Here is a 19022-nt window from a genome sequence, read left to right as displayed (position 1 = left end):
GGAGGAGGAAGCGGAGGAACCATACCGAGATTGGACACCAGCGACGATCAAGCGGACTACCTTCGGACGAGAAGAACGCCATGGACTTCATGGACAGAGGTCTACCCCGGATGAGCTCAACGAGACAAGTTCGAGGCCATGAGGCAAACCCGTCTGCAGGGTCTTTCTCATCTGTGGCTATCTTGATGGGTAGATCAGGTAACAGGCGAGGCTCAAAAACAGGCAGCGTTGCGAGCGACTCGAGTGATCAATTCAATAAGAACTATAACTCCGCTGCCATGCCACCAGTCAAAGAAGCACCACGAGAAGAAGCATTGAATGACCCGAGTCGACCACCGCTTTCGAAGGCCAGAGGAATGCCCAGTCGGGTACGGGGAAGCATGAGAAGGAGTTCTGGATGGAATAGGTATTGGTCTGGCGGAAGCTCGATGAACATTCTCGGATTTAGCGGATCGAGACGAACCACGATGGATGAGAACGCCCAACGGGACTCATCCGTTTCAGCCTACTCAGAGCCACGGGCAAGTCAAATAACCCAACAATCGGCCATGCCAGTGCCTTTGAAAGTTCCTGTTCCTGGCCAGCCTGAGCTAAACCGAGTTATGTCTGGAAGTCCTACACTTGCGGTACATTCCACCCCATATCCCTTAACGAGAGAGATGTCAGGTACGATTGAGAGACAGTCAGGTAGCTCTTTCTCGTCATATACTGATGACCGATTGGACGCCTTCTCGAGCGGAATACCTGCAAGTGTCCATGAACAAAACACTTGGACACCCGTCGATGGCAACAACACTTGGGGAAATCATCCTCCAAGTCAGGCGTATACAGAAAGCGTTTACGCACGAGATACGCAGCAGTACCAGACGGAGACTCGATACCCTATACCCTCAGAACCCCAAAGACAGCTTCCGCCGCACGCAAGCGACATGAGTTGGCTCAATCTAGGGAATGACCGAACCCACGACAGGATGTGAGGAAAATCAGACCTTCGCATCGACCAATACACACTTTCATGTCCTGAATGAACACCGCCATTTCCCACTTATACATATACTACATACATATTTTCCATTCTACTCGGTCATATTTGAGCGACGTTATTTCATTTTTTCATGCATCCGCCTGCGGCGTCTTACAGGGAGCATATCTTTGGTTGTTCAAAAGCTAGAGTTCAACTGTCGTCATATGTTTCATCTTGGCAGTCATTTGACTGTTTCTTGTTTCTGGATTTTAATGTTCGAGACAGTAAAGCGGGAAACGAGCGATACGATGCATTTTGTATAGAATTCTCCGGCGTCGTCTGAACTGGCCATCTTGTTTTGTTTTGTTTTCTGTTGGGGAAGAAAGAGAGTTGCTTTTTGTCGATACTGATACCACCACCTGCGCCTGTCATTGGCCTGTCCGCTTATCACTCTTTTTCTGATATGTTTAATGCTTAACTTCTGAGCGGTTATCGTTGTTTGCTTGTGCGCGCTTGCGTTGGAAGAGGTGGAGGAGGAAATGAGGAGGGGTCGCGGGACTTGTGTAAATAAGTGTCGAGTCGAGAAGGAAGTTGGTGGCGGAGGAATCAATTATTGTGCTGTTATGACACATGTTGAATGAATAGCTTAGTATCAATACAGATTGATGCCAATACAAAACCTTAACCTTAATCTACATCTCTATCATCATCATCACTACTGTCTTTCTTCATTGTCAGGTGAATCCAAATAAATTCTTGACCCGAACCCCTGATTTCATCCGATCATCTGTTTTTCTGATTACCTTGGCGACGTTTGGTCTCACAACACTTGATCTTGTGACACGATTACCGTTTCGGAACTGTCGTGAATATAGTTCATCGCGTTCACGGCGGTGAAACTGATGTCTTTTGCTCGCTCGGATGCTGTCACGCTGGTGGTTGGTCGTGTTCATCTGGAATTGTGGCATTCCGAGTAGCGCTCCTGCTGCTTTTAGTTTGATTTCCTTTTTATAGGGGGTTGACTCAGTTGTAGCTGTATTTTGGAGTTGTTGGGACATCGCGCTGTCGTGCTCCGAATCATTGCAGGCGATTCAGCAAGTGTTGGAGTTCTGAATTTTCAACATTCAGGAGCGTATTATCCCAGAGTATTTCGGACCGAGAAGTGTGCGTTATCTTTTAAGTTTTGTAGGTTAAGAAAGTCATGAATCTCTCGGGGGTAGTCACCAGACGTGTGGTGGATGAGGCTTTGATGTCCTTGTTTGTTACACACTGCTTGACCTGGTGGGCGATGGAATGCGGTGGAATGGTCCACTTGGATGGAGTTATAGTGTCACGAGGCTCGTGCATACTAATTATTTTGGGGATAAATTGGTTTCATTTTCTGTATAGAATTTGGCTGCTTTTTTCATGCCTTTCGAAGTGTGTCCAGCAGCAACTCGATTTGGGCTTCTTCTAGGTAATGTACGTTTGAGTCTTTAGTTCAATGGTATGGACTTACTCCTCAATGGACCAAGTTTGGACAAATTTTTGGAGAGGTCTAGGTCCGATCGGCTGTTCTCTAGGGTCAATCGATAATAGTTAGTTATTCAAGTTAAGTATCCAGTCAATTGCAACGTCCATAGAATCGTTCTGACACTTCAGCAAATGAAGACATTACCGACCCTTCCTGCCCTACCTAACCCTCAATCAAAGAACTTCACATTATTGGAGAGTTTCAACACCCTTCACGAGTGTGATTCACTCATATCAAATTCTCCTGCTTCACTAAGGGGGTTAATCACGTGTTCGGTTAAGTGACGAACAGGTGATCACCTCTATCAACCTAGGACGTGGTGATCGAAGTCGACATCATGGTACTAGGCTGGACAGAAACCATGACGCAGTGTATTCGGTGCCAAGTGGCTCATAAACTGTGGAGGTGTTCTCTTCGTCACGCTACTACCGCGCGACAAACGCGAGGCCGAAGTGGTTATGCCAGATTCACCTGACTTGGCCACTTGAAAGGTGAAGAACTTGCTTTCTGAATTTCTAATTCCATTTCTGTGACTAGTGAGCAGCTTTTTAAATGGCATCTTCCAGGCCGTTCGAAGGCCTTGCTCTGTCAATCCATGCTGTTGACAGAGCGTCACTGTATCTCTTTACAGAACGCCTCCGTGAGAGACAGCAGTATTCAGCAAAGATAGGCCCCATTGTCATTCAGTAGCTGCCTCGACTCGTTTTTATGGTGGCAGTGTTATCTCGTAAATCACTAGAGGGTACAATGACAGGATGTAACTCTGATGCTGATTGCGCCAACTATAGACATGGCATTCTTTAGGTACTTTACTTTTCTGGCACATTGTAGATGTAAGATTGCAGCTTTGAAGTCATTAGGAGAGAAATTTAGTTTATAATAATTTTGGTTAGAGATAATAAAAAACCACATCTCAGGTGCATGAAATTATATTTAACAGAGTTGATATTGAAAAGACTTTGTTGACAGCAAAACTTTTCTTCATTCACATATTTGGATATGTAATATAATATTGTTCAATTTCTAACTAACATAGAGAAGCAAATGTCTGTCACGCCACCTGGAAACGATCATGGCACAACCCAAAATCAGAAATGTAAGTATGTGTGGCGTTATTCTTGTTCCTCATACACTAAACACTTAAGCAGACATCCTAAATTACTAACTGCACAAATCCATAGCCCTAGTCTTGATGCTATACCACAGTGGTAAATCTCAAGGCTATCAAATTATTCCTATTGAAGTGGTTGTGGTGGCGGTTGTTTAGTGTTTGTTGAACTTTAAGTTTAATAATTCGCTTAGAAGCGGTGAATTGAATACCCCTTTTCTACCCCTTTCATGAATCAGACTAACAATAGTAGGAGTGTTCGCTAAACAATGTCAATTGTTCTTTGATAAGTTATAGCCTTCTTTTCAGTATTAACTCACCATTTTTGAACTGAATGCACAATGCTTCACGTGGCGAAGAGACGTTGTTGCCACCGTTCAAGGCGATGAGTGGTTAGGAGGAACATCTGTCCCTATCAATATGAGATTAGATCTTCGATCTTTATTTTTCTTGAACCCCACACTCATTCAACAGAATATTGTGTCACTTCTGCTACAAACTTCCGCAAGATCTAGGATGCTAGAGCCCGACCGTAAGATTTCAAAGCCTTTTCAGAGGTTCTTGCAAGGTATTAAGTCTCAATATCTTCTGATATTTGCACAAACTTCATAACTCGGTGAGTTTAATAGCTACATTTCTTTATCTCGAGGCTTCGCTGACATTCAACCCCAGCCTTGAGTTCTGGAAGAACATACAACTCATCCACCATGAGCGAAGCCACATATCAGGTAAGTTCCTCACATGCACATGCCCTCAAGTCAAAACTTTTCATGTGCGACTTGCACCACCGCAGGTAAACTTTCTAAATCTAGTGTAGATGCAAATTGCATCTTCCACCACACCAAACATGCCTCTCAAGACCTTTGAAATGTTCCCCCAACTCCCAGCAGAACTTCGTCTCCAAATATGGGAGACATCTCTCTACACCACCACCGTCGTCGCAATCGGCGAGTACGATTCTCTCTCCCATCGACATAAACCAACTAAATTAGGTACCGAAATTGCCTACGTTTGTAAAGAAAGTCGAGCAGCCGCATTACTGTACCTCAAGTCCTTCTACCTCACCAACAACAAAAGCGACCCCGTGATCCTACTCAACCCTGACCATCATGTCGTCTACCTCACGGATAACTTCGACAATAAAAAATGCTCATTCAACACCTTGACTGATTGTTCAGAGAAGCACAATCTCAAAATCTACGATCAGCTGAACGACAGAACTATCTTCAGGTCCATCAAACACCTCGCCATTCCAACACGTTGGTTATTCCAACCACAAGATAACCGAGACCAAGTCTTCGAGTTAAACGACTGTCTTAAGATGGACTTGCTGTCCGTGAGTTTCGTGGTCGTCGCTGATGAAGTGAAAGAGCGTGGTGTTGGCACGATCGTCTCGCCTCGTCGCCCACCCCTAAAAGCTCACCATTATGATTTCGCTCATCGTCAACAGCAGGTTCCTGTCAGGCTTTTTATCGATACAGGTTTGAGAACGGGTTCAGTAGGAAGTTATAGGGATGACGCAAATCTGTTGACGATGAGGCTTGAAACTCAACTTAATGAAGAGATAAAGGAGTGGAAGGATCGTGCTGATGGTGGGTAACCCGCTCCATTTGGTTTTTTTTGACAGTTAACATCGTATCTACAGACACAAAACACCCTGAGAGATTGCAAGACTGGATCGCTCTCGGTCATCGCGATCTGTCGTCCTGGAAAGTACCGCACTTAGAGTTTGTTGACCTCATGGTAACCGCACCTGGCTCACCTGACAATGATGACGGATACGAGTATGATTTCTCAAAAGAGGCAGGCGAAAAAAGAGCAAGGGAGTGGGACGAGTCAGACGATGAGGATACGTCTGAGACTATTGATCGAGATGTTTTTGCGCCGAGAAAGCGTAGAACACGAGGATAGCCTGGGTTTGGGTGCTGCGTTGCTTTCAGGGGCTAGGGATTCGGATATTAGGAGGACAAAATTGAAAACGCGGTCTTGGAGTCAAGAAATATCTTTTAGAGTTGGTATATAACCTCTCAGATGTAAGCCCCATATACGGCGGATGTGATGGGCGAAAAGGCATTTCGTTGTCAGGATCATGGATTTGGATACTAGGTGGACAAATTGAAACTGGGGATTTGATTAGGAACGCAAAATTTAGGATTGGTATGTACCTCTGAGATATAATCGCCATATAGAGCGAGAGCTGATAATGCAAAACAAAAAAAACTTTTCCTCCCCAGAATCATAGCATTTGGACACAGCCTAAGTGTATACAAAATTGGAAACCCGGGGTTGGAGTCAAGTTGATGCCTGAATAGAGTAGTCAACAAGCTACGAGACAATTTAGCAACAACTGGGAAACATATGGTTTCAATGTGAAAATAAATTGGATAGAGACGCTGCTTTCCGATGTGCGGCGTCTATATAGATATCTTGGAAACCTAAAGGACTGTTGCATTAAAGATTATTGGTTGAAACGTATTGGCGCTTGATCAAATTGCTGTTCTGTGCCCAGTATTATACATGCTAAATACATGGTATACCAAACTCCTCCCCCTAGGTCTAAAAGTACAATGATAATACAAACATCGTTATTACAGCCGACCACCCACAACACCATTATTGGCAACCGTATCCTCACGATGCGCGGCAGTACCACCGACTCCATTAGCCTTCTTGCCATGCAACATCACCTGATCGGCAGTCACCAGATCTTCTCCCACAGGAGCTTCCCACTTGCTGCTCTGAAGGGGTGGCACATGTAGCAAGTACATAGTATCGATTTCCTCTAGAGACTTGTTGTTTGATTCGAGGAGGAAGAAATAGACTGTCGCTGCTGCAGCGAGGTTACAGCCCGCAAAGACGTAGCCATAAGCGAAGTCAATTTGCTCGGAGATGAGACGGGTTGTGAAGGCGAGATAGAAGTTCCAGATCCACTGAGAACGATGTCAGTCAAATCTCGCTTAAATTTATGAGGAAAGGGGCGCCTTACGTTGGATGAAGCGCAGAAAGAGATCGCAGTTGATCTGTAGCGCGTAGGATACATCTCCGCAACAACTGCCCAGGCCATTGGACCCCAGGTAGAAGCGAACGACGCGATAAAGAGGCACGCAAAGATGATCATTACGTATCCAATAGTCTGATCGGTCAATCTCTCACCAGCCTCGTCAACTCCACCAGTATAGAGTCGGAATTGTCCCAAGCTGGCGAATACCATCCAGCAAGCGAACTGCCAGAGAGCTCCATAGGTAAGACACTTGCGTCGACCAAACTTTTCGACCATGTACAAGCCAGGAAATGTACAAACAACGTTGACAGCTCCCAGGATGATTTGAGTGATGAAGGAGTTGCCGATACCGACAGAGCCGAACAGAGTTGTTCCGAAGTACATGAAATAATTCATTCCTGTGGAGCCGCTCGTCAGAAAAGAGTATTCCAAAAGACCAGAGGGATGAAGATAGACACAACATACCAGTTAGTTGCTGGAACATTTGAATTGCCATACCGAGAAGTATTCTGTACAGCATTCGAGGTCCAGTGAACACTTCATACCACTGGGTGCAAATATAATTAGCACAATTTTCGTATAAAATTAGGTCGGGCGAGAATTCGCTTATTGTTTACTCACAGGTCCCTTTCCAGCAGCTCGTTCTGACTCGAGCTTTTCTTGTAGTTCGCGCATTTGCGAGTGGATGACTTGGTGATTCTCAGAAACGCCATAAAACTTTGCGATAGAATGTTGTGCACGGTTTACTTTGCCGTTGGCGTAATCATGGCGAGGACTAGTTACTCGTTAATAACGGTCATCCGTGAGAAGAAGTAATCTGTTATACCTTTCAGGGAAAAGAAGCATGCCGCCACCGAGGATAAGTGGCCACAAGAATCCGATACCCAATGGAATTCTCCAGGATCCAGTGTTCTCAATGCCCTCGGTTGCATAATTGAAAATGTTCGAAAGCAAGATACCAATAGTGATGAACAGCTGGTAACAGCAGACAATGGCACCTCGAATATGTGTAGGAGCTGCTTCTCCTTGATACATGGGTACTAGCACGGAAAGCCCACCAATACCCAGTCCAGATACGATGCGGCCAGCCATCATGGTATACCATTCCGGATACTCAGCAGCCATTTGAACAATGTTGCCGATAATGAAGACTGCGCACCACAAAAGAACACTCATCTTACGGCCCACTCTCGAATTGGCGATCGATGCAGACGTTAATGCACCGATAAGTGTACCGATAGACAGCATTCCTACAATAAGACCTGATCGCTGCCAGGTGAATGAGTACGGAGAATCAGGAGGTCCATTTCGTTGATCTGCAAATTGATACAGAAAGTTGTCCATCTCCTGGAAACCAGATATTTGTCCAGTGTCGTAGCCGAAGCAGATACCTGGATGATAATTAACAACGACGAAGGCTGTAATAACGTAGTAAACGTACCACCCATACTGACGAGCATAGTCATGAAGAAAGTGCGAAGGGTAAGAAAAGGGACTTTTGAGTCCTCATAGTTGCCCTTTTCCATGGCCACTGTTCGTCGCTGGTTGTTGTCGACAGCAGTGCCCGCGTCGGACAGACTATCTGAGTGGTCTAGGACTCCACTCATCTTGAATGCCAATTATTGTGAGATTGGGATCTTTTCTTCTTTCGCCAAAAGAATACCTTGAGTAATCGTTCACGAGAGGTGACACAGAGGAAGCGACTCCTATATACTTATGGCGCTAGCCTCCTAGCAAGTCTCTGCAAAGAAGTCATGGCCTATGTCAGACTTGTCCCTGGTAAGCCACCCCCGCTCTCATATTTCTTTTGTTTTACGAAGTCAAACATAGTGAAGATGAAGAGTTCGGCCGAACAAATGTGATCGGCGATCCAATGAAGCGCTATTGATTGGCTGTTGATCAAAAAGAAGCGGCTCGCGTCTTGTTTCTTGACCCCAGGTCTTGCGAGTCGTCATTAAAAAGTCACGAGTTGAATTTGACCGCGAAAGAACCGTTGGTAGCCACACTTGGCTCTGGACGTTTCCAAGAGAAACGATTGATTGAGTTGACTGAGGTGACGATAGCCAAGTAGGTGTTCTTCACCTTGGCTCCTGTGTCGTCCAGAGCTCGCGTTCTAGCGACATTCTAGCGAGCTTCTAGCGTAATGCCATGGCAAGCCACCCGCTGGAATGACCCCACTAATGCCCACAGCAAGAGAACCACTCCGCAACATCCGTCAATTGTCAACCCACAAAGGCACCGACGACTCGGGACCACCGTTGATAGGGTTTCTTCGAAGAGGGTGCTAGCACTCTTTTCAAACTTTCTGGAATAACGAGTAAATTCAGGCTCTCGTTCTAATGATTGGGATGTCACCCTCCATTAATCGAGGATCATGTCAAGCAGATGAACTACACCCCTATGTATCGTCGCTTGAGTGCTCGCAAGATATATGATAAGAGATTGATTAACACGTTGTCCTCACTGCCAGCGTCTGTTTGTTACCGTTCTCCCACATATCTGTTAACACTTGTCTCGGGGCGCTGGCAATTAGACCAGATTCTTTTACCATTGGAATTGAAAAATGATTTGCCGTTCATGAAGTCTGGAAATTTTCTTCTTCCTCTATCACTATCTGTAGTTGACGAAGTTCTCAGGGAGTTTGCAAGGATGAATTTATCCTTTTCCTTACGTTTCCAACAAGTTGGTTGGAGTTGGTGGCGGCGTCTCACATTTGCTTGCGAACACATGGCTATAGAGATCACATTCTCACTGTTGACCACCAGAGCTCTCTTTGGGTTCTATCTGTCATGTATTAGTAGTCCAAAATGTTTCCTTATGCATTTATCGGCGAGAAAACAGAATATCCAAATGACGCAGTCCAACATAAGCAGGCTGCATTCGGTATCGGAACTCTAGATTTTGATTCCTATATCATCGTAAGAAATTCTCCTCAAAACTTCCTAGAGGCAAATCTCAAGAATTAAAACTTCCTTCCAGGAAAATTGGAGTCTTACAAGTCCGCAAAGCAAATCAGAACAACACTCAGATCTTGTCAGAAGCTGGCTCGCACTAGGCACTCAAGCAGATTAGTACATGCCCAACCTCTACTCATCATCTCCATCTCATGACCAGATCAGAAATACCAGCGACCCGGTTACGAACCCCTGATGCATTAGACGGTATTCCTCGCGATCTCCAAACCAAATATCAGCGAGCCGTTCTCATGGACCGTCGACCACGGCTGATATGGGTGCGAACCTGGTTCGGTAACGGGACCGTCACCCGAGAAGAAGCAGATACGGCATATGGAAAGCTTTGCGCGCATTGCGACGACGATAAATCCGAATTCATAGACGGAGACGGGGCATTTGAAGACGATGAAAGTCTCGCTGACCGCGTAGGTGCACGAACAACCACAGGCGTCACTCCTCCATATGTATTCCAAATTTTGAAACGATATCCGGATTTCATGTATAGTCCGAGTGATGCGAAAGATGTTAGGATCGTGGAGAGCGGGAAATATGTTGGGCAGCAGAAGCTGCTATTTTTGGTTGCCGATAAGAGGGCTTGTAAATTAGGGGAGATGTTGCTATTAGGTGTTGATGAGTTTGGAGAGATGATGCCAGGGAGATTAAGGGTTAAGGCTGGGGATGTTATTGTCAGTGTGGGGAATTGGTTTGATGGGCAGGCTCTTGATGAGAATTTTCGGGAGGGGGAGGAAGGTGAACAGGAGTGTAATCTTGATGGTGGGGGTTGGGATTTGGGGTACGTGATTTGAATCTACCAAAACCTAATGATAGCGATGATTTATCAGCGTCATTGTAGCTGGAAAAGCAATTTTACTGGAAGTATACTGCTTCCAAGTCTGCTATCGAGAATACAATTAACCGTAATCCGCTCATAGTCAGATCTGGGACCCTATTGCCACATGAGTATTACGGGGAGCTGGCAGGAGTATGAGCTGGCAACGCTGTACTATCCCTCGAGGTTGTACAGCTGATATATTCAATTTCAGGGGCGATTGTTATTGCAAGCGAAGAGGTTTAGGGGTTAAGCGAAGCACCAGGAAATCGTCACTCGTAGTGTCAAATCATCGGACCTGGCAGAATGAGCTATCAGTGAATTGTGAGTGGTTCAATCCAGTCATATTCCAAAAATAAAGAAGAAATACACGAGCGCTAATTATGCGGCCAATGAACGGTTGCATCCAACCCGCTTGATTGTTGGCAAGTTAACAGGCCGAACTTTAGGAAATACACTTACCACGCCCAGCGTATTTATTCCCCTTCATAATCCTGGGACATACAACTCAGACTTCTTTTTCCATTAGATATCGAGATGAGACAACTGTTAAATGTCTTTTTCTTACTCGATTTGGGGCTGCTCTCCTTTGCCGAGCAATCTTTAGCCCGCAAGGAGCTGGTGTTTGGAATCCCTTGTCCTTATCCAAGATGTCCATGTCCTTCGAAGGAGAGAGTATCTGCTCCAGGTATCGGATTTGCACTCGAATTTGATTATGGGTATGTTCAATATCTCATATTAATCGTAATCGTAATGATTAAACCAATAACGAATCCCCACGGTCTAGAACTGCGTCCGTCAGATACGATAATGGTACTTCTATTCCAGTAGCTAAGGTCAAGGGGTCATCCGAATACAAAACCTTGATGAAAGAATTCTCTGACGCTCCTATCAACCGTGGATCTTGGGGTGTAAAATCACCCGAAACAATGGAGGTGTCTGAGTATGGCGGTATTCCCATCTGGGCTTGGTTATACTTTCGACGACTTCTCAACAAAGTCCTCTTGCGACCATCCACACCAGAAATAAGGATATTGGCCGAAATGGTGTCAAATTTGAGTCAGGAAGTGGAATCTTATCTGGGAAGGAAAGTCAAAAGGGCTGCTTTAGCTTCACCAAATCGAGCTGGCCTCACAGCACACGAGATAGGAGATGTCTTTTACTATCTCGGGATCGAGGATCTTGTAATTGATAGTTACGATCTAGCGGTGTTCTCTAGCCTCTCTTCCATGGCTGCCGCGATGGCTGGCTATGGCGAAGGACTATGTCCTCACTATACCAACTCCTATATATGTCTCAAAGAGGAACATTATTTTCCCATGCGTCGGACACTTCATTTAGATTACAGTAACAACACTCTCAGCGGAGGTGTAGAACGACTTACAACGGCAAGAAAATATTACTTCCACGATTACTTTGCTGAGCTGGAGATAGGCAGTGAGCACCTACATCAAAACGCGGTTCATGAGGCAGAGTATTTTGTAGCACTCGAGTCGCGCATTCGAGCCGTTATCAAAGATCGAAAGATTGAAGGTCTGCTTTTGACGGGCGAAAGCGCATGGGAACCAAAATTCATTCAGGTTGTTAAGAATGTATTATCAAGCGTTTCGTTACCAAATGTGACGAGCTGGCTAGATGATTTGCCTTCGAACTTTTCAGACAAAGCTCTTTACGCAACTTCTATTGGGGCAGCTGAGTTGGCGAAGCGGAGACAGGAGGGTATGGCGAGGTGCATAATGCCCTATGAGTGCGCTGAACGGAGTTCGGCAAAGATTGGAAGTCACACAGATGAATTATAATTACTCAACTTATTTTGAAACTGCACGATTCAAGGACGGTATTTCGCACCATAATATCTGCACAATATTTTTTGGGTTTCTCTCAACCTGGGCGATGGCCCATCCCATCAGTTGCACTGGCATCTTGCTAATACCAAACCGTGCTAAAAGATCCTAGCTCTTTTATATACAATTGTTCGGTATTGACTTGCAAGGTGAATCGACTGAAACGTGAATATAGAACAACTTGTACAAGACTTCATTCGAAAATCGGAGTTCACAAAGCACCATCTGCTTATTGACTCGAAATATAGGTAGTATTGAAAATAGACATGACTATCGTCGACTGCCTATTTACTTGATTTGCTGCTTGATAATGTTTGTCCATGCCTTCACTACATCAATACGGCATGGTTCTGGATGAGGTTATACAATCCCAACTCTCGAAAAAAAACAGGCAATCCTTAATTCCCCAAGGCTAATATTCATGCCCGAGCATCCCAATCAAAGTAGACCACCATTCTCCCTCCAACTTGTTACCCTTATACACGTTCCCCTACCCTCTCATAGCCACTATAACAACCAAGCAAATCGTGCCCAAAAACCAACAAAACACAAACAGCAAGAAGAGTATCGCATACATCTCAGCGTTCTTAGTCAGCTCTACCTGTACCTGGGACCTGTATTCTGGCTGGGAAGCTAAAAACCCAACATCCGCCGCTGTGAGACGATGGGTTTTGGCGAGGGCGAGGAGGGATTGGTGATCGTGGTTAAGTGCTGCGGTTGAAGTTGGGAATGTCGAGTAAGGTGGCAGGCTATCTGTTGTTAAGATCTGGCGTTCAAGATCTGCTGATGTGGAGGGGAGCTTTGGGGAAGACATTTTGCTAGTTGATAGGTGGTAATTGGAAGGTGGTTGTCTGGGAATATTTGAGTGTTTGATTAGTTAAGGCGCAGTGTGCTCTCAATAGACTCTTAACTCCTTATAACCTAAATTTACCAAGTTACATGTAACTATTCACTCACCCTTGATTCACCTTATAATTACCCTTCTACCTCTAATCTACCCTTGATTCACCGAAAAGAGTAGAAACAACTACCATTAGCGACAGCGAAGATGCGATCTCTTTTTAAAAGTGCCGCCAAAGAGTTAGGATTACTGATTAATTGTTGAGACTTTATATAAACTAATTAAGAGTTCTCGGCGGTGTTATAACATGAAATTTATACAGTAATACAATACACTAGTGATCTAGTAATAGAATAACCTATGTAATAGTGTAAATCTACTTATTATACCGCCGATAGTATATTTAAAATATTTCCACCCTACTACGACCCCCTATTTCCCCTCTATACTACCCAGTTCACTGTTTTTACCCCCTTAACAATACCGTAGATAGCCACGGCAATCATATAATACAATAAAAATGTTACAAACACGAAAAACCTGCCGTCGGCGTTCTTGTACACCGCCCGTTGCTTTAGAGTCTAATATTATGGCTGAGCTGCTAAGAACTGAACATCTGCCGCAGTGAGACTGTGTGCTCGGGCGGAGGTAAGGTGGGATTAGTGGTCGTAGTTAAGGGTATTTTAGTTGAGACCGGGGGAGGTGGTGGATGTTGGGTAAGGTGGCAGCTCCTGTGTTGACGAGTGTTGAAATTCGAGATCTGGTGAGGTGGCGCAAGAGGGAAGGTTATCTGTTAACGAGACTTGACGTTCCAGTTCTAATGATGTGGTGGGCAGTTCTGCATAAGTCATTTTGCTGGCTGATAGAGGTGGTTTTCCGGATGGAGGGTATGGGATTTGGGAAATTTGGTCACATGACGTGGACTATTTGGACAGTGCTTTTGGTGGTTAGGTAGCTGTTGGGTTGAATTCACCTATTTATGACATTTTATATTCATTTCTTGTTCAACCCTCATTTGTCTCAACTCAGCTAACTAACCCCTCACTTACAGATAAACCGCTCATTTATTGAAAAGAGTAGAAACAACTATTAGCGAAGGCAACGACGGTAATGACAGTATTGGCTAAAGTTATATCTTTCTTAAGAAGCACTTAAAAAGATATAATTATTCATTAAATATTTCCATCACCCCCTACGCACAATTCCCTACTCTCCCGTAGGCCGCCAAATAATCGTAAAAATCAGCAAGGCAACATAACAACCTACAACCACTGAGAACAACTGCCTAGAACTCTTCGCATGTGCCGCTCGTTGTTCCGGAGTATTAAACTCCAGCTTCGCCGCCAAGAACTTAATATCCGCCGCCGTAAGATGATAAGTATTAGCGAAAGCGAGAATATGTCGGTGGTTGTCGTCAAGGGTGCTACTGTGGCCGTCGGGGGATGTGGAGTGAGGAGGAATGCGAGCCGCCAAGAATTGAATATCTGCCGCCGTGAGATGATGGATTCGGGCGTGGGCGAGGAGCGATTGGTGGTCATGCTCAAGGATGCTGACGTGGAGAGCGGGGGATATGGTGTACGGAGGAAGATCGTCAGTTGATGAGACTTGGCCGAGTTCAAGATCTTCTTTATCTTGTATAGAGGGGGTTTGGTGGAAGACATTTTGCTGGTTAATGGATAATGAGATAGAGGTTGATCAATGGGATTTTGTGTGTTAGGTTAAAGGTAGCGCTCTTGATGGATTCTGTGTTTGACTCTATACTTCTTATAACCTTCTAAGTTATTACACATATGCATTCTCCCTTAATTCACCCGCTAATCACCCTACTGCCTCTGCTCTACCCGTAATTCACTTAAAAGAGTAGAAACTTTTGTTAGCGATAGACGAAGACACGCTTTCTTTCTAAGAGAGTTATTATAGAGTTAGCATTAACTATTAGTATGACATATAACGTTTAATAACATATCCCCTAGTATATTAAAAGACTCCGGAGTATAATTTGGCCGGAAAGTAACAGCTTATTATACCGCTAACGGCGTAGTTAAAGTATCCCTACACTCTAATCACCACCCAACTCACCATTTCCCCGTCATCACCCCCCTAACAGCTATAAATATCACTCCGCCAAGTGCGCTAAACACACAAAGCAACAAAAACAACGCAACAATCCCCTCTGCTTTTCTTTTCGCCCGTTGCTGCTCCGGTGTCGGTGTCGGAGCCGGAGTCCTATACTCTGGTCGAGCGGCCAAGAAATGGATATCTGCCGCAGTAAGATGATGAGTCCGGGCGTGAGCGAGGAGCGATGGGTGATCGTGGTTGAGTTCCGACAAGGGTATTTCGGTTGAGGTTGGGGAGGTGGTGTAGGGAGGAAGATCATCGGATGATGGGACTTGGTCGCGTTCGAGATCTAGTGATGTGGAGGGGAGTTGGCGTAAGACATTTTGTTGGTTGATGGATAATAAGTGTGGTGGTGAAGTTATAGGTGGATTGGGTGGAATGTATGTGTGTTTTGGTTTGGGTGTTTGGTTGTTTGGTTGAAGAAGGAAGACACAAGACAACGGTTCATAAGGCGGGAAGGTGTCCGAGTTCATAGTTGAGTATAACCTAACTAGCTATACCATCCATCTATTCACCACTTTTCCACCCCCTATTCATCCCCCAACTACCCCTCCTAACCCTCACCCAACACTAGCTCATTTCATAAAGCGAATTCACGAGCACTATGTCGAGACACATGGTAGTACGTAGTCAGTGACTTATCGGGTATTAGAAAGTAAGTCTTACACTAAAGATACATAGAGATGAGGAATACAGTAAGGATAGAACCGCTAGGAAGATAGTAAACTTACCTTGGAAAGAGGAGTGTGTTACTTGACTTGAGATACATATTATCGGGGATAAGCGCTTCGCCTCGATTTATGCCGCTCTCATCGTCTACCTTCTCCGCCAAGCTCATTTCAAGAACCGGCTTGCTTCCCTAAACGCCTTCAATTATGAAAAGCATCCAATGAGAAGGGTACGATAACGAAATGTCTCAGAACCTACTCATTTCCACATCTCACAAAGCCTCAAGCCACAAACTCACGAATTATAGTAACACATAAAAATGAATCAAAAAATTGGGGATATCATTTGCATAAAAACCAATACAAACTATACAATATAAAAAAAAATTTGAGGTATCCAAAGAAGGTATAACCAAAAACAACGAAAATCTGAGCCCTCCACCCCAACGCTCACCCCCATCTCCCCACAACTCCTTACAATAAAAGTAGTAGTAGTTTAATTTATATCCAACCTCTCACCCCCCAACAACACGCTCACAATTACAAAAGTTTACTTCAAAATGGGTTTTAAACACCATTAACACCCTTCTTCTCCTTAATCTCGCTCTCAGCCGCGACGCCATGACGATCGCCACCAATCCCCGTATGCGCGTTCCCAGAATCAAGTTCGCTCTCGGGGGAATGACCATTGATCATCTCGCTATGCTGCGGGATGCCGTGACGGTCGCCAGGGTTGACATTGCTATTCGATTTCTCAGGGGCGTCGGTAGCCGGGGTCCAGGCGAGGTAATCGCGACGGACCTCGACGTAGTCGTAGGCGAACTCGCCGAGCTGGTCGTCGTCCATGCCGAGGAGCTCTGCTTCCTCGGAGGCGCGGAGCTTGAGACCGGGGATGGCGTTGATGGCGTAGGCGATGCCGGCGGAGATAACGAACGAGTAGGCGGTGCAGGCGACGATGTAGGCGATTTGGATGTAGAGCTGTTTGTAGTTGTGGTTGAGCCAGCCGCCTGTGATGCCGTTGTTGACGCCGTCGAGACCGATGATGTAGTCGGCGGCGAAGAGACCGTTGAAGACGAGGCCGACGATGCCGGCGATTCCGTGCTCTGCCATCACGTCCATGGAATCATCGATCTTGATCCAGAATTTGACTAGGAGGGGTTAGAATGGGATGAGGTAGGGGGAAGGTGGGGCTTACTCTTGGTGGAAAAATTGCAAATAATACCAGCTGCGATACCGAGAATAACAGATGCCCATGGGGTGATAAATCCAGATGCTGGAGTGGCTGCTACGAGACCGGAGATGGTACCAGAACACCAGCCGACCATGGACCATTTCCTCGCGAGGCGGTAATCGAGAAGACACCAAGTGATGGCACCGAACATGGCAGTCAAGCACTTTGAAAATTAGCATTTATTAAATTTCAGGGGGGATTCGAGCTTACCGAGTTCCAGCATGCCATGACAGCACGAAGGTTAGCTCCGAAAGCAGATCCACCGTTGAATCCCAACCATCCAAACCACAGAAGAATCGTACCGAGGGTGATCAAAGAAACGTTGTGAGGTCTGAAGTTCAACATCATCTTCTCTTGGCGTCTTCCGAGAACCATAGAGTATGCGAGGGCACTGGCACCGGAAACGATTTCGACAGGCCCGCCTCCAGCATAATCCAAAACACCATAGTTGAATGCCCATCCATTGACGTTCCATACCCAGCATGCGACTGGGCAGTAGACCAAAGTGGCCCAGCAGAAGATGAATACCAAGGCTGGAATAAGACGACCTCGCTCAGCGACGGCCCCCATGACAATTGCTGCCGTGACGGCGCAGAATTGCATCTGTGAAACGTTAGTTTTTGATTGCCTTACTTTTGCCTGATTTGATTTCGTACCTGGTAGAAAGAATATAAAAGTTCAGGAATAAGTGGCGATCCAGGTGATGGCGTTCCAAGCGTATGCATCAATCCAAAATGTCCCAAATTCCCGATAAAACCATTGGTTGCTGACGAGCTGAAAGCCAAGGAATAACCCCAGAAATACCATTGAAATGTAATAATCGAAGAGGATGCCATGACTGCCCAAATCATCGAGAGGGCAGACTTGCGTCGCGCGAGCCCCGAGTAGAGGAACCCTAGGCCCGGGACCATGATCAAGACCATACATGCCGAAATCAGAATATAGGAAACATCACCGGTGGAAAACCACTGGTTCAAATTCTCGGTGGCTGTAAATTAAGGTAATTAGCACTTGTTGCGGGATGTGGTAAGGAATGCCAAGCGTGGTGTGCATGGCAAAGGAAAGATAAGAGAGATAAACGTACCAGAATCACCACCATCGTAACCTGTGCCATTGTACTCTGTTGGCGCGCCGGTCCACGCGTAATTTGGGGCGTAGGACATCTTGAGACTCGCTGTCTTCTTTCCTCTCGATTGAAGTCGTCGCTCTCGAAAATAATAGTGCCGATCTAAATTCGTGCCGAAGTCGGCCGGCTAACACTGGTCGTGACGATGATGCTGTCTCGGGTCGTAGGAAGAGAGTGATACAATCCAATGTCGAACAAAGTGCACAGGAGAAAACTCGACTGTATCCTCAAAGCACAACACTCTCGAGAAGAATTGGAAGTGAGGAGGAGTCGAGGCCAGCAATGATGGGCTCCCGCGTCGAGATAAAAGGGACGTCTATCTACGCCAGTGGGTCGGATAGGCGTTTCTGGGAAGAATGGGCGGAGTTAGCAGCCGTTAGTACCCAAACTACAAAGGGATCCAGGAGAGATACAGGAGCAAGTCGGCGAGGCAAAGAACGTCGGGGGATCGATTTCCCTTTAGTACTCCCGACTCGACTCGATCATGCCAAAGATGCCCAGCTTTTTAGCTATGTAATGCGTGGTGGACCTGGTCGGTCGACCTGGTAGAACGGCCCACCCACCCACGCACCCGCATGTTGCCCAGAGACGGCTGTGTACACAGTTGGACCTCAATCAAAGACCCGCGCTCGCCTGTGACTCCGTAAAGGGAAGAGAAATTGGCCCAAGAAAGTCTTTCTGGGATGATAAAGAAAAAGCATCGTGTCTCATGCCCAGCAAGAAGAGGATGACTGCAGCTGGCGGTTCCATCCACACGCGACTGCAACTCACTGCTGTGCTCTTCATATTTTCCGCGCAGGGGTTTTCAAGGCACACAGGGGACGG

At 45.8% G+C, this 19022-nt stretch overlaps 8 protein-coding genes across 8 annotated transcripts; 4 read left to right on the top strand and 4 right to left on the bottom strand.

The window, feature by feature from the left end:
• Nucleotides 1-80: 80 nt before the first annotated feature.
• On the top strand, nt 81-977 carry GLAREA_00315 (uncharacterized protein; the record flags this gene model as incomplete). Its single annotated transcript, XM_008085073.1, has 1 exon — nt 81-977. One exon carries the CDS (start codon nt 81-83, stop codon nt 975-977), a length of 897 nt encoding a protein of 298 aa, XP_008083264.1.
• A 3315-nt stretch (nt 978-4292) lies between these two features.
• GLAREA_00314 (uncharacterized protein) lies at nt 4293-5496 on the top strand (the record flags this gene model as incomplete). Its single annotated transcript, XM_008085072.1, has 3 exons — nt 4293-4313; nt 4403-5177; nt 5231-5496. 3 exons carry the CDS (start codon nt 4293-4295, stop codon nt 5494-5496), a joined length of 1062 nt encoding a protein of 353 aa, XP_008083263.1.
• A 677-nt stretch (nt 5497-6173) lies between these two features.
• Nucleotides 6174-8193, bottom strand: GLAREA_00313 (MFS general substrate transporter; the record flags this gene model as incomplete). The annotated part of the gene is made up of 6 exons (XM_008085071.1): nt 6174-6515; nt 6572-6984; nt 7052-7133; nt 7208-7361; nt 7413-7977; nt 8028-8193. 6 exons carry the CDS (start codon nt 8191-8193, stop codon nt 6174-6176), a joined length of 1722 nt encoding a protein of 573 aa, XP_008083262.1.
• Nucleotides 8194-9692: 1499 nt separating this feature from the next.
• GLAREA_00312 (uncharacterized protein) lies at nt 9693-12168 on the top strand (the record flags this gene model as incomplete). The annotated part of the gene is made up of 2 exons (XM_008085070.1): nt 9693-10333; nt 11172-12168. 2 exons carry the CDS (start codon nt 9693-9695, stop codon nt 12166-12168), a joined length of 1638 nt encoding a protein of 545 aa, XP_008083261.1.
• Nucleotides 12169-13737: 1569 nt separating this feature from the next.
• GLAREA_00311 (uncharacterized protein) lies at nt 13738-13905 on the bottom strand (the record flags this gene model as incomplete). The annotated part of the gene is made up of 1 exon (XM_008085069.1): nt 13738-13905. One exon carries the CDS (start codon nt 13903-13905, stop codon nt 13738-13740), a length of 168 nt encoding a protein of 55 aa, XP_008083260.1.
• Nucleotides 13906-14452: 547 nt separating this feature from the next.
• Nucleotides 14453-14653, top strand: GLAREA_00310 (uncharacterized protein; the record flags this gene model as incomplete). The annotated part of the gene is made up of 1 exon (XM_008085068.1): nt 14453-14653. The coding sequence occupies one exon, from the start codon at nt 14453-14455 to the stop codon at nt 14651-14653; it is 201 nt and encodes a 66-aa protein (XP_008083259.1).
• Nucleotides 14654-15129: 476 nt separating this feature from the next.
• Nucleotides 15130-15645, bottom strand: GLAREA_00309 (uncharacterized protein; the record flags this gene model as incomplete). The annotated part of the gene is made up of 1 exon (XM_008085067.1): nt 15130-15645. One exon carries the CDS (start codon nt 15643-15645, stop codon nt 15130-15132), a length of 516 nt encoding a protein of 171 aa, XP_008083258.1.
• A 762-nt stretch (nt 15646-16407) lies between these two features.
• Nucleotides 16408-18234, bottom strand: GLAREA_00308 (Ammonium transporter; the record flags this gene model as incomplete). Its single annotated transcript, XM_008085066.1, has 5 exons — nt 16408-16988; nt 17036-17234; nt 17282-17674; nt 17728-18059; nt 18156-18234. 5 exons carry the CDS (start codon nt 18232-18234, stop codon nt 16408-16410), a joined length of 1584 nt encoding a protein of 527 aa, XP_008083257.1.
• Between the last annotated feature and the right edge of the window lie 788 nt (nt 18235-19022).

This window comes from Glarea lozoyensis, assembly GCF_000409485.1.
Source record: "Glarea lozoyensis ATCC 20868 chromosome Unknown GLAREA3, whole genome shotgun sequence".
Lineage (NCBI taxonomy): Eukaryota > Fungi > Ascomycota > Leotiomycetes > Helotiales > Helotiaceae > Glarea > Glarea lozoyensis.
The sequence above is the reverse complement of the archived record's forward strand: the minus strand, read 5'-3'. Positions and strand labels throughout refer to the sequence as shown.